The 13,324-nt window shown below is 45.7% G+C and overlaps 1 protein-coding gene across 5 annotated transcripts in view; it reads left to right on the top strand.

The window, feature by feature from the left end:
* Positions 1–13,324, top strand: part of MLLT6 (MLLT6, PHD finger containing) — a 92,322-nt gene that overhangs the window by 27,151 nt on the left and 51,847 nt on the right. For 4 of the 5 annotated variants that reach the window (XM_028703940.2, XM_028703941.2, XM_028703938.2 and 1 more), the window contains exons 3-7: positions 473–527; positions 2,294–2,403; positions 2,649–2,752; positions 3,585–3,678; positions 7,199–7,306. In XM_028703940.2, coding sequence (XP_028559773.2) covers positions 473–527; positions 2,294–2,403; positions 2,649–2,752; positions 3,585–3,678; positions 7,199–7,306 — 471 coding nt within the window. The remainder of the gene's footprint in view (positions 1–472; positions 528–2,293; positions 2,404–2,648; positions 2,753–3,584; positions 3,679–7,198; positions 7,307–13,324) is intronic. The other variant, XM_028703939.2, reaches the window with a different exon arrangement.

The raw sequence follows: 13,324 nt of genomic DNA, 5'->3' as shown, positions 1-13,324 counted from the left end.
GTATTGTTCATCATATTGCCATGGTTGATGCAAGTGAAAATACCTACGGTATGTAATGGCCAAAATCAATCAATCAATCAATCAATCAATCAATCTACGAACAAGAATGCCTTCAGTTCAAATCTAGGCTCTTCCATGATCTCACCAGGTAGCCTTAGACAAGCCATTCTTCCCCCACCCCCAACAACAACTGCAATATGGGAGACAGTCATATTGTCTTACCCGACAGGGTTATTATAAGGGTAACAACGATGCAAACACCATACATTTAAAGCACACACCTCTGCAGAGAATCCTGGGAACTGTCATTTGTTAGGGGTGCTTGAAATCATAGCTCTGTGACAGGTAAACTTCAGTTCCCAGAATTCTTTTTCTGGGTGTGTATGTAGCCTAATATCTGGAGTGTTCTATACACATGTTTTAGTATTATCATTATTATATAGAAGTCCTAACCTTTCTCTTTAATTTTCAGAGGTGCGAGCTATGTCCCCACAAGGATGGAGCGTTGAAGCGGACTGATAATGGAGGTGAGCATCCCATTGTAAGGTGGCAGGGACAGTCCAGAATTTACACAGGAACTCAGTTGAGGAGGGCATGCTCATCTACTTTTGGGTAACTTTGGGTTAATGGCTAGTGCATATGTAAGTTCCCTGGTGAAGCTCCAAAACATGGACCTCTAGCAGGTTTCTCCTAGAACAGCCTTTCTCAACATTGGGTCCTCAGATGTTGTTGAACTACAACTCCCATCATCCCTAGCTAGCAGGACCAGATGATGGGAGTTGTAGTCCAACAACATCTGGAGATCCAAGGTTGAGAAACACTGTCCTAGACTGAGTGTGGGGGCAGAAAGACTGAGGGATAAGGAACCTGGGAACTCCCATCATTCCTGACAATTGACCACGCTAGTAGTTGGAGGACCAGCCCTGGTGTGGCGTGGAGTTTCAGTGAATGGGACTGCACAGTTAATTTACTGTGACTGAATATGTGATAGGCCTTGTGCCATATATGCATCACCCTGCTTGCATGTGTGTTTAAAAACCCTCCAGATCACAGGAACAAATGCATCCAAGTTTTCAGTGTTGCCTTCTGGTTTAATATGAAGCCGCTGTGCATATAATCCAGGCTTTTAAAAACAGACTCCTCTTCCCCTGTCCCTCATGGATTATCTGCTTTCTCACATAGCAGGACCAGGCAGCCAGTTCATGGTAGCCCTGCAGGCCGCAGCCTTTAAGGTTTTCGACCCAAATGCTGACACAAACCAGTCAGGGCTGACTCCAGGTTACCACAGACCCTTGTATGATGTGGGGAGGGAGGCCCTTTTCAAGGAACTATGGCTGCACATATCCTGCCTTGGTGCGGTGCCCAGTGAAGTGAGAGCCAAGATGGGGATGATAGGCCTCTTCTCAGGCCCAGGCCTCAGTAGGCCCCCAACCCCTTCCAGCCACAAGATGGGGTAGTGATGGCTACCAACTTGGATCACTTTAAAACAAGATTAGACAAATGGAAAGAAAGCTAGCAATGGTTTCTAACCATAATGTTTTTCTTCTGTCTCCAATTGTCGGAGAGTGCTATTGCGCTCAGCTCCTTCTTGTGAGCTTCCCATAGGCATTTGGCTTGCCACAGTGAGAACATGATGCTGGAATAGCTGGGCCACTTGCCTGATTCAGCAGGGCTATTCTTACGTTCGTAAACATAAGAACATAGTTTCTTGCCACAAAATTGCAGCCTTACACACACACACAAACAAACAAACAAACAAACAAACAAACCATAATGGTTATATTACAGCTACTAGTGAGGGAAAGATGATTAGGGGTGTGTGGGAAAGGAAATGTGGTCATTTAGTGGTCTTGGGAATGCTATGGATGCTGGCCTAATTTTCACTGAGGTGATAAGCCTGTGCCTGGGCTATGCAACTTGTGACCACACGCGGGGACTTGCAGGACTGAATGCTCCTTTGTATACTACCAACCACCCTTTTTTATTTTCTACACATAGAAAACTTGCATGTCAGGGAGAGGTTAAGGCCAGAACCCTTCTCTCAGACATACCTTTCAACATGGAAGGATTTGTTTGTATTTGTATCGAAGGGCATTGCGAGGTTTCCGTCACCAGGGGTCTGAGGTATACAAGTTTATTTCCACAGTGAAAACTGAGTCTCCTAAAGGTCTCTCCCAGTCCCACCCCACTGCTGCCTCCCACTGGAGACAGAAGCCAATTACTCTGTGTTTGCCTGATTCAAGCCTCTCTGTGCCTTTCTACCTATACTGTTGTTGTCTTGTCCTTCACTTAGGCTGGGCCCATGTCGTCTGTGCTCTCTACATCCCTGAGGTGCAATTTGCTAATGTTCTCACCATGGAGCCAATCGTCCTCCAGTATGTACCCCACGACCGGTTCAGCAAGGTAAAAGAGACATGCACGTACAATGCTTTCCCTCAGCATCCCATTTCTGCCTCTTCCAGAGAGGACTGTCCTATTTTTATTTCCCCATCTCCTGTGCTCTCCTATGCTTTTTAAATTTATCTGCTGACAAGTTGCTGTCGCCCCCAAAACAATCAGGTACATTTTTATTATTATTTTGGCTCTCACAGTATGCTCACCACAGTGTGTAATGCACACCGTCTATGTTGTGCCTCCTATTGTTGCAGACTTGCTACATCTGTGAAGAGCAGGGCAGGGAGAGCAAAGCAGCCTCTGGAGCTTGCATGACTTGCAACCGTCACGGCTGTCGGCAAGCCTTCCATGTCACCTGGTGAGTCCATGATTGTGTCTGTTTAATGGTCACTTCCTTCCTCCCTGGTCCCTGTTTCCAAACCCACCAATTTTGTCACGTCAGTTTTGGATTCATAGTCATGAGATAAGCCTGCGTGAGTGAGTTACGATGAGGGACTTCACAGATTCTTTGGTTGCTTCCTGCTGAAACTTTGAACCTTCTCAGTTGCCTTCCTTCCTGCCTTATCTTCCCTCTTCAATCCATTTTAAACATTTTTCACATACTATTTTATGAGAGCCACATGGACATATTGTTGATGTCTTGATGTTTTCTCCCCCTAAAGAAATAAATAATGCACAAAAATAAATATCTGTTCCCTCACCCCAGCAATCATAACACTTCAAAGAACTGAGCTTTGGATGTGCCATTTATCCAAAGGTTTGTCTAGATCACCATCCACACATGAACTCAAACCATACAGACCAGGAGTAGGGAACCTCAGGCCTGGGGGCCAAATGTGGCCCCCAGCCCTCTCTGTCTGGCCCTTGGGACTCACTTCTCCCCAGGCCACACTTCTCACCACCCCTACTTCATACCCTCCTTGAAGTAGGGGATGTGGCTGCAGAGGCCTGAGGCCTGAGGAGAGTCCCAAGGACCAGATAGAGGGGTTTGGCCCTTGAGCCTGAGGTTCCTCACCCACAGAGTAGATCATTTATCTTAATGGTTTTATTTGCCCATTCTGAGAAGCTAACAATAGAGCAGGAGAGCAATAAGCTTCTGCGCTTGGTGCAGAAAGAGGGGGGGAACCTGGCTGCTCTGGTCCCTCTGCCCTGGGCTCGGCTCACACAACCATCTTGTTTCTACATTTCAGTGCTCAGATGGCTGGGCTCCTGTGTGAAGAAGAAGTCTTGGAAGTCGACAATGTGAAATACTGTGGCTACTGCAAGTACCACTTCAATAAAATGGTGAGTCCCTTGTCATCATCAAAACCCAAAAGCACAGAGTAGGTGCTAGGATTGAGCAACAACAAAAAATAGATAGTTTTATTCCAAATCCAAAAGCATGGTAAAGAAACACTTTGTTTATAAAATACCCCTGGTTCAATACCCCTGGTTCAATCCCTGGCACCTAGAGGATGGAAGATTTGTCAGTCAGTGGTGCTGGGGAAGAATGCTGTATACCGTTCTAAACATACACTGACTTCAGTGTGGAAAGTCACCACCCAAGTAAGCAGCACTGGACTAGCTGGCCCAGTGGTCTGACTCTGTCTTCGGTTTTCAGGTGCACCCAGGTGTTCACTCACAAAATAGCAAATGAAACAATGAAGAAGAGAGACACCCCCTATTCCAAACAAAGGAGAGCAATGGGGTTGCAGCTACAGCAGAAGCCATGGCCAATGGCACCTGGTTTTAAAGGAAAGGTTGCAGGTGCTGGACTATTAGTTGACAGTAAATGGTTTTGACTGACCTATAAAGCCCTAAATCGCTTCAACCCTATGTAGCGAGGCTAAACAATAGGGTTTTTTAAATAATATAAAGGCTTTGCTTCCAGTGATAGTACACACACATGTATTTTGTCCAACAGGTTTTGGGCAGCATAAGTTGCATGGAGACTGCAAAACCTGATTCACCTCTGGTAGATCGGGATGCATTTACATTCCCGTTCCAGCCATATTCATCTACCTGAATCACCACCACTCTGCATCCTTCGTGTTTGCCTCTTGCCTTAAGTGTGCATCAACCATACATTTAAAGCACATTTTTCCTCCCATTGTGGGGTACTCCAGCTCTGGCTTTCCAATGGAATGGGGCAGATCTGTAAGTAAAAAATCATGGCTGCCCTAATCATGTGGGTAAGCCACCTGGAGCCCCTGGAATCTTGCATCGCTCGGAGATTGAGATGGCGTGCAACTCTACAAATACTGAAAGCTAGGAAGTAATGGCAGCAAATGCCTAAGAAAATAATGAGTCTTTCAGAAGCTCCTAAAACCAGTCAGGGTCAGTGCTTGTCTGATGTCTAGGAGGAGTTGATTCCAAAGGCTGGGTCCCACCACAGAAAAGACCCTCCGCCTGATAGTGTCCAAATGGATTTGCATGGGCTGAAGCAACCAGAATAATTTCAGTGAATCGGCAGATCTATGTGTTGAATGCTTGAATCTTTGAGTTGCTTCTCATCCCAAAGAGATGTGACAAATGTTGACATTTTACAGGAGGTGCTGTCTGTGTGCATGTTTTAAAGAAAGAGGCTACAGCCTATTTATGCAAATATGTATTTGATAGTGAGGCGACACCCACAGCAGCACCCAGGAATGTCAAATGCTGAGATGACTCTGGTTCATTGGGTGCCCCAAACAGAAGGTGGGAAGGGAAGGGCCCAAGGCAAGCTGACAGGAACTAGAGCTATCAGAAAGTCATGAGCATTTATCAGCACTGCCACCTTCAGTGATTAATAACACCAGCCCCTTCCTCAAAGCCAAACTAGAGAACTCCACACCCTGCTTTTTGTTAATCATGGTGATGTGCACTGCTTTGCTGATTACCTGAAGCAAAGGTTTGGCTGTTTGCCAACCTTGAGAGCTTTTCTTGTGGTTGGCAGGAGACAGCAACACGATTTCATTTTCATTTTTTCATCTTTAGTATTAATAACTGTTTATATAGCAGTGAGCAAATTTGCTTTTGCAATCGCTTATCTTCTTTGTCTTTTTGACAGCCCAGTGAGGTAGGTACGCAGAAGCCGCACCCAGGGCACACCTGGAGCCTGGGCTCAGCCCCAGCAATAGATTAAGTTTCCAAGCCAGGGAGATGGAATCTGAGAAGTGATAGCAAAAGGAAGTGCAGTCCCAAGTTTGGGCAGAGAGACGCCATTTCACTGGGGCTAAAGAAAAGGCTTTCCTTGTCAGCAGGTTAACTTGCACAAATTGTTGAGTCCTGGCAGAAGGCACCTTGGACTACTGCCTATGGATGCTGGCTTTAACACTGTTTGGAAGCTTAGGCAGAAAATCCAAATGGCACCCACACCTCCCACTAAATCTGCCAGGAAGTTCTCTAGCACTCATCTGGTTGAAATATATACAGAAGCTGGAGTGTGTGTGTGTGTGTGTGTGTGTGTGTAGCTCCCATCAGTTTCAATTAAGCTTATTCAGAAGAATTGCTAGTGGACCACATATCAGGGGTCATATCTGTCTCACTCTGCTACTCAAAATCTGCCACCTTATTTTCCCTCTTAGTAGATCTGCCTCTGATCCAGAAGTTTAGACCAGGGAACTGAGGGCCAAACTAGACGTGATGTAATTAGAACTTCTCATTTTAATTTGGTAGTAATTAGCAGCCCCAGGCAATTGCTTTGAAGATCAGGATAGGGGACCGGCACTCTTGGAGAGAGTGTTCTTAACTCTTCCATCCCATTCCTCCCCACCCCCAATATAAATTGTGCTCCCATTCACCTCATCAGATGGAAAAAAGAAGAAGAACAGCATTAGGAGTGAACAGCCGTTTCAGGACCCCTCCAGGCGTCCTTTTTATTACACATTCCTGATGATTTGTGCTCGTGATGCTGTCATGGCGGTTATATGAGATCCCGCTTTCAATACTGCTTGTGCCTGCAGAAGTTTTGGGGCAGCCATACTGCTTCATTTCCAATCGACACATTTCCTGTAACTTCCTGCTGGAATCCTATAACCATGACCACAAACGTTTTGGGGTTTTTTTGTCCGTCTTTGGTTGTGGAACAACTCCTCCATATTGCGGTAAATGTGGTAGCTTTGGGGAAGCACAGCAAAACAACTAATAAAGCATAATTAATCCACTACTAATGCACTATCATTATGTCACAAATGTGTTGTCACAAACAATAAAACAGCACTCTGGAGGGGCCCTCAGTGTGTGCTGTTTCCCTTGGGGAAAGAAAGAGCATGGAGGGGGAAGGGTTAAGCACCCTCACCCAGAGTCCCACTTCCCTGATCTTCAGAGTAGCTGACTGGTACCTCTAATTAGCTGATTTGGAGCTCTTTTGCAATAAACCTGCTTCCTCACAGGACCAGACTTTTTGCAGTAAGGAAAGTGACAGGGAAAATGCAGTGGAAAGTGTGGGGTAACACTTGCTTTGAGGCAGCATCGTCCAGCCTCCCTACAAACAAATCAGAAGGAAGGTTCATTAAATAGCCAATGCTGTCTGAATTCCCTACAAATATATCAGGACCAATGTTCACTAAACAGTCTGTCTGGAAGTGCCCTAAAATTAGTTCATAGCCCCACTGGCTGAAAATGAGCTCTGATGCCTTTGAGGAACCTGGGTCTTGCAACCTGCTGTGCAAAAATAATGTCATTGGAGACATCTGAGGTGAAAGAGGTTATTCTAAACCATCAAGCCAAGATCCAGCAAGGGGGACTGTTCTTCCTATTTGCTCTTATTTTCTTTTCTTTTCTGCTCCTTTCCCATCCCTCCATCCTCATCCATCGCCTGCCCCAACTTCCCATTTGCCTCCAGAAGACATCGCGCCATTCCGGAGGTGGCTCTTTCATTGCGGGAAGAAGGAGCCGGTCGGTGTCACCTACTCAAGAGAAGCATGTTTCGCACCACGAGAAACCAAAGAAGGTAAGAAAAGAAGAAAATAAAATGTTAATCGCTGTGCAACCTGGCCTGGGAGTGAACAGCCAAAAAGATATTAATATGCCTAGAATATGTCTTTTAACCTTCAGCCTTTCTAATTACAAGCAGATCAGATCAAACACAAAGGCATATCCAGTGCCTGTGTATTCTACAATTCTTTGTACTTGCGTTCCAAAATTATTACTGGTCCCAGAATTCAGCATCTGGACAATTTAAAGTTCTTGCTGAAGTTACTTCCAGATGACAACAACAACACACTTACCAAAAAACCACTGAACCCCCCCCCCCCACTAATGCTATCCTAACACAAGCAATATTCAATGGCAATTGCACACTATCCAGTTCCTTTGCAAAGACGAAAGCAGTCCTTTGGAAGGACAGTTAGCTCTCTCCATCTCCATCTGCACTAGGCCTCTCTCTCTTTTGGCCCCCCCCTTTCAAAAAACACAGCTGTATTTGCCTATATTAACACTTGCACTCAAACAGTGAAGCAGCCTCCCTGGAACTCCAGGATCTGATTGCATAATGGTGACAGTTAAGAAGTAAGGGCCACACAGCTATCCAGCCCCCATGTGTGGATCTGCAACACCTCGAGGCCTGAGCTGGGAATGGAGCAAAAAGAGGAGGGTTGGGATTCTGCAGTGCTTTAAGAAGGTCCGAGATGAGGAAAGAAGGAACCCTATAGATCAGATAAATGACAAACATGCAGAAGCAGAGGCCTTCCCTGGTGCCCACAGGGTCCTCTCTCACACCAGTCTCCATTCTGAAATTAGGCTGGTAAGAAGCCTCTCACAAATGTGCCCATGGGCCCCAAAAGGTCAGAGACCCCTTTATTAAAGATGAGGCTGAGGGGCTGGCTGAATTCTGCAGGCAAAAACAGCCCAACACCTACAAGGAATAAAGTAGCACTATATTCTCCACAGTCTAAGGCTTTTCAGACAAAGGACCCACCACTAGCCCACAGATGTGATTGGGGCCCTATTTCTTAATTATTGTTTTTAGCATATATTTGTGTGATGGTTGTGGTTGTGCTTCTATTGTGACCCACCTTAGGTTAAGCCGCAACCCAGTGAGTGGGCCCCAAGCCAACCAGTTGAAGATTGCAGGTCTAAGGTTGTAGGGCAGGCATAGGTGAACTCTGGCCCTCCAGATGTTTGGGACTACAATTCCCATCATCCCTGACCACTGGTTCTGTTAGCTAGGGATGATGGGAATTGTAGTCCCAAACATCTGGAGGGCCGGAGTTTGCCTATGCCTGTTGTAGGGGTTTGGTGTAACACTATTAAAAGCATCCCAGAGAGTGTGAGAGAGAAATATCTTGAGGGCAGGACAACATAAAAAGATGACGCAGCAAGCTGTTGTCAACATGGAGCTTCTCCCTTGTTGCTCCAGCATCACAAACTCATATCCAGACTTAGATTTACAGCAGGATAATAACTATGTTGCTCTTTTGCAGCCAAAACAGCCCAGAATCTTTTCAGGTGCCACAAGACTTTTCCTTGTTTTTCTGGACATAGATGAAATTGACAAGATACCCTCCCTTCTCTAGCCTTCAGAACCCCCAGGGAAACTGTCAAGTTTTATTGGTTTTACCCAGGCTTCTCTAATCACTGTGCAGAGATAGGGAGAAGCACTGTCGATTTCACCAGCACTTGTTAATCACTGCATGCCAGTGCTGATGTACACATGGTGAAAATGATAAGGCTTCCCCCCCCCCCCCCACTCCCGCCACTGCTGCCTTAGTGCAAGACTGGAGAATCCTGATGAAATGGATGCCAGTGCCATGGGTCAGTTTGTCTACTGTGGTGAATGGTGGGGAGTGTTGTCAGTTTCACTCTTTCAGAACAAAATAGTGGTGGAGGGGAGAGGAGGGATTACGCACAGTCATCAACAGTACCAGCAAACATTCCTTTATTATCCCAGGTGAGGCAGTCGTGCAACTGTAAGTTCGCCCCTAAAATTATTTTGCAGCAATTGTAGTGGAAGTCTTTCCAGCACATGGGGCACCATGGGAATGCCACAGTTTGGGATGAACAAACGAACTCCCAATACCAGAGAAAATTGCTAGTATGAAAAACCCTATGTCACACTTCTCTTCCTCTGCCTATTTGAAATCTGTAAAGGATTTAACTATTAGAAGACGGACAGTGAAATCCTGAACACACTTAACTGGGTGGGGAGTAAACTCCTTAGAAGTCCAGTGGGACCTATTTCTCAGTAAACATTATTTGAACTTATTTCTGAATAAATATTATTTGGCTTGCACTGTAAATGGCTGGTGAAAAGAAAAAAAGAGGGCATCCTGCAAAAATTGCCCTAACCTTATCTGAGAGGTCTGTCACCAGGGTTTAATTTTCATCTCTAGATAAAGTTTTTCAGGCTTGTAAAGGGAATACTTAAGGCTTCTGCTCTTGTATCCACTGCTGCAGATAAACCATTTTCCAGCTGTTCTCCATACTTCAATCAGTTGTTGCCACTCCTGCTATACTGCAACACTGTGTAGAAAGAAACATACTGTACAATTCACCTATACTATTGTATAGTGCCCTACACATATCTTATCCTCTCTAGCAAATACGATGTGGTCAGATCATACAGCTAGAACAAACTTGAAACCTGTTTTCAGTGCCAGAAGAAAAACACAAGAACTTGTAATATTAGAGAAGAGCATGTGCAGAGTGCCTTAATAAAAGCATCTCTTATCCCCACCCCCATCGCACCCCAACTCTCTAATCTGGGATTGAAGCGAAGGATTTCCAAGTAAGAGGATATGGTTTATTAGCCCAACTTGAACCCAAGCATCTCACTTTGGAGAAATTAACACTTGCCTGGAACGGTAGCATAATCTGTTTAAGTGCCATTTGCAACTGGATGGGGGGGGGGGGGGGAGAGAGATAGCTCACCCATGTCAAGTCATGTTTTATGTGACCAAAAGCTCAGAGTTCCACAAAGTTATTAGTTATGCAAAACTGAGAGGCACTGGTTTGTTTTTTAGCCCTGCTGCCTTGATCAGTTGCAACTGTACTGGCTGTCAGTCAGTCAGACAGTCATTCCATCCAATTTCCTAGTATAGTGGTACCTCAGGTTACAAACACCTCGGGTTACAAACACTTCGGGTTACAGACTCCGCTAACCCAGAAGTAGTACCTCAGGTTAAGAACTTTACCTCAGGATGAGAACAGAAATCGTGCGGTGGCGGTGTGGCAGCAGCAGGTGGCCCCATTAGCTAAAGTGGTACCTCAGTTTAAGAATGGTTTCAGGTTAAGAACGAACCTCCAGAACGAATTAAGTTCGTAACCAGAGGTATCACTGTATATGTACTAGGCCTTTAATGCAGCTTAAAGGTAGGTTGGCTTCGATGCCGAAGGCGGCTGCTGCCAAGGAAAATGGTGGAAACAGGAAAAGAGAAAGAGAGGCAGGAGAGAGATCAGCACAAGGTAAATGGTGGTAATGGAAAAGAGTATGAGCCAAAAAGGCAGGGGGGAGAGGATGATTGGCAGGCGATTTGGAGAGCAGCTGACACCAGGCAGGCTATGGAAGAGAAAGGTTCTATATTTGCACAGACTCGGAAAAGAAGAAGGGGGAGGGAGAAGCAAGATCATTTCTTTCTGTTAATCTATATAGTACTGGCAATCATGCTCCAATAAACAGGTGATCAAGGAAACTGTTGGCAAGGTGCAGTAAAGGTGCCTGTCCTGGGATCTATAATGAAGCTAGGCAAACTGCAGGCCTACAGAATAAAATAAAAGAAATTGGGGAAGTAGCCAACCACATATCCTTCCTTACGTCCCCCACAAAAGCCTGGGAAATCCTTTTTCCTAGAGGATAAATTATAGCCACAAATTATGTGTACTCTCCCAGGAGCCAAAGCTAGTGTGCATGAAACCTAGAAACAGACTTGGTTAGAGAGGGACAGCTTCCCCAGTCCAGCTGAAACAGCTGCAGATTGTTAGAGGAGGGAAGAGGAGAGATCTAGATAGAGTCTGACGCTTAACCCTGAACAGGTCATCAGCACCTTGCCTTTAAGCAGGTCTAATCGCTGCTAATTGAACAAATATTGATAATAACTTTGCCTGCCTTCCATTGTCTTAGGCCTCATCCACACAGGAGTTTGATATAGATTCTGAGCTGGATTTTCCCCCAAGGCATTGTTCACATGGCATTCTCTGTATCCAGTGAGCAGCCTGCAGTTTTTCAACAGTAAACTGGTTTTTCCCCAATCCAGGGAAAATCTGGAAAAGGGAAGTAAATGCAACTGTGGACACATTGGAGCACATTGTGCGGGCAGGTTCTGGTGCCATCTACCACCATACCCATCTAAAAGCAGCAGGGTCAGAGAGGATTTTCAGTGGGAAAATAGGAAGAGAAAGAGTTTATGCTGTTTTTTCTGCCTCAAACTCAGTCCTGCTGGTTGCTTTGCATAACAAAAGATGCCCCCCACTCCAGTAATCACCAATCTACATGTAGGGCATAGCTTCTGCTTGTCACTTCAGCTGTCACACAACTTAAAAATTCCACCATCTCCACCCCTGCTTTTGTTTAGAATTATAGAATTGCAGAGTTTGAGAACCTTACGCAAATTAGCCTGCTGGTTGCTTATGCAGACTCATGCTTAAAGACAAGCCTTTGCCATCCCAGGGCGCTCCAGATGTTTTGGACTATAATTTCCATCAACTCCAGCCAGTGGGCTACAACTTCTAAGTGTTGGGAGTTGTAGTCCAAAACATCTGGAGGGTGCCAGGTTGGGGAAAGGTTGTTGGGGAAGTTTTGGCCCTCCAGGTGTTGTTGGACTCTATACCCATCAGCCCTAGCCAGCATGGTCAATGCCAGGGGTTGATGGAAGTTGCAGTCCAGGAACATCAGGGCATGGGCTCAAAGGTTTCCCTTGATGTAGAGAGGGGTGTTTATATAGCTGGAATGGGTTAACTGGTGGCCCTGTAAATGATGCTGGTCTACATCCCTTATCATCCCTGACTCATCAGCCATGCTGAGAGGGGCTGATGGAAGTTGGGAGTCAGGTAACACTCTGGATGGCTGTAGGTTCCTCATGCTCACAAGAACATAGAAATCGCCTTCCTGGGATCAGATCATGGTCCGTCTAGTCCAGTGTACTCTCTTTCCAGCAGCCAAACATTTCTAGGAAGCATGGAGGTGGCACTTGTTGCTTTGCGTCCAATATAATTAACTGACATACATGGCTGGGAAAAGGGAAGGATAGTGTGTAGATTTATTTCTGTCTGCCAGAGAAGGGGAGATTAGGACCGGTCATTGGGGGGAGAATTCCCCCCAACTTCCATCCTGGATGATGCAAGCTTGCGGGACTTCAGATATGGCGGTGGGCTCTCTGATCTGTTCCTCCCAAGTTAGGATAAAGGTAAAGGGACCCCTGACCGTTAGGTCCAGTCGCGGATGACTCTGGGGTTGCGGCACTCATCTAGCTTTATTGGCCGAGGGAGCCGGCGTACAGCTTCCGGGTCATGTGGCTAGCATGACTAAGCCGCTTCTGGCGAACCAGAGCAGTGCACGGAAACGTCGTTTACCTTCCCGATAAATAGTGGTACCTATTTATCTACTTGCACTTTGACGTGGTTTTGAACTGCTAGATTGGCAGGAGCAGGGACCGAGCAACAGGAGCTCACCCCGTTACGGGGATTCAAACTGCCGACCTTCTGATCGGCAAGCCCTAGGCTCTGTGGTTTAGGATAGTTCAGCTAATTAGCAGGGCTCCACAGCCTTGTTTCAAAGTCATGTAGTTTCAAATTTGTTGGTATCTTCGTCACATAGGCTTTTCCTGCAAGTATTTGTTTTTGCTGTTTCCAATGAATGTGTTTTACATGTGGAAAGAACAAGCCCATTTTGAAACATAGAATTCTGCCCTGAATTTATATGCCCAATTTTATTCTGTATCTCAACATTCATGGGAGCTGTTACAGTACAAACACACAGATGAAAGGAAAATGCCAAAATTGGGGGAAACTAAATCAATATCTCACTTGGCTGAGC

This window comes from Podarcis muralis, chromosome 13 (assembly GCF_964188315.1).
Source record: "Podarcis muralis chromosome 13, rPodMur119.hap1.1, whole genome shotgun sequence".
Classification (NCBI taxonomy): Eukaryota; Metazoa; Chordata; class Lepidosauria; order Squamata; family Lacertidae; genus Podarcis; species Podarcis muralis.
This window is presented reverse-complemented; position numbering and strand designations above follow the sequence as displayed.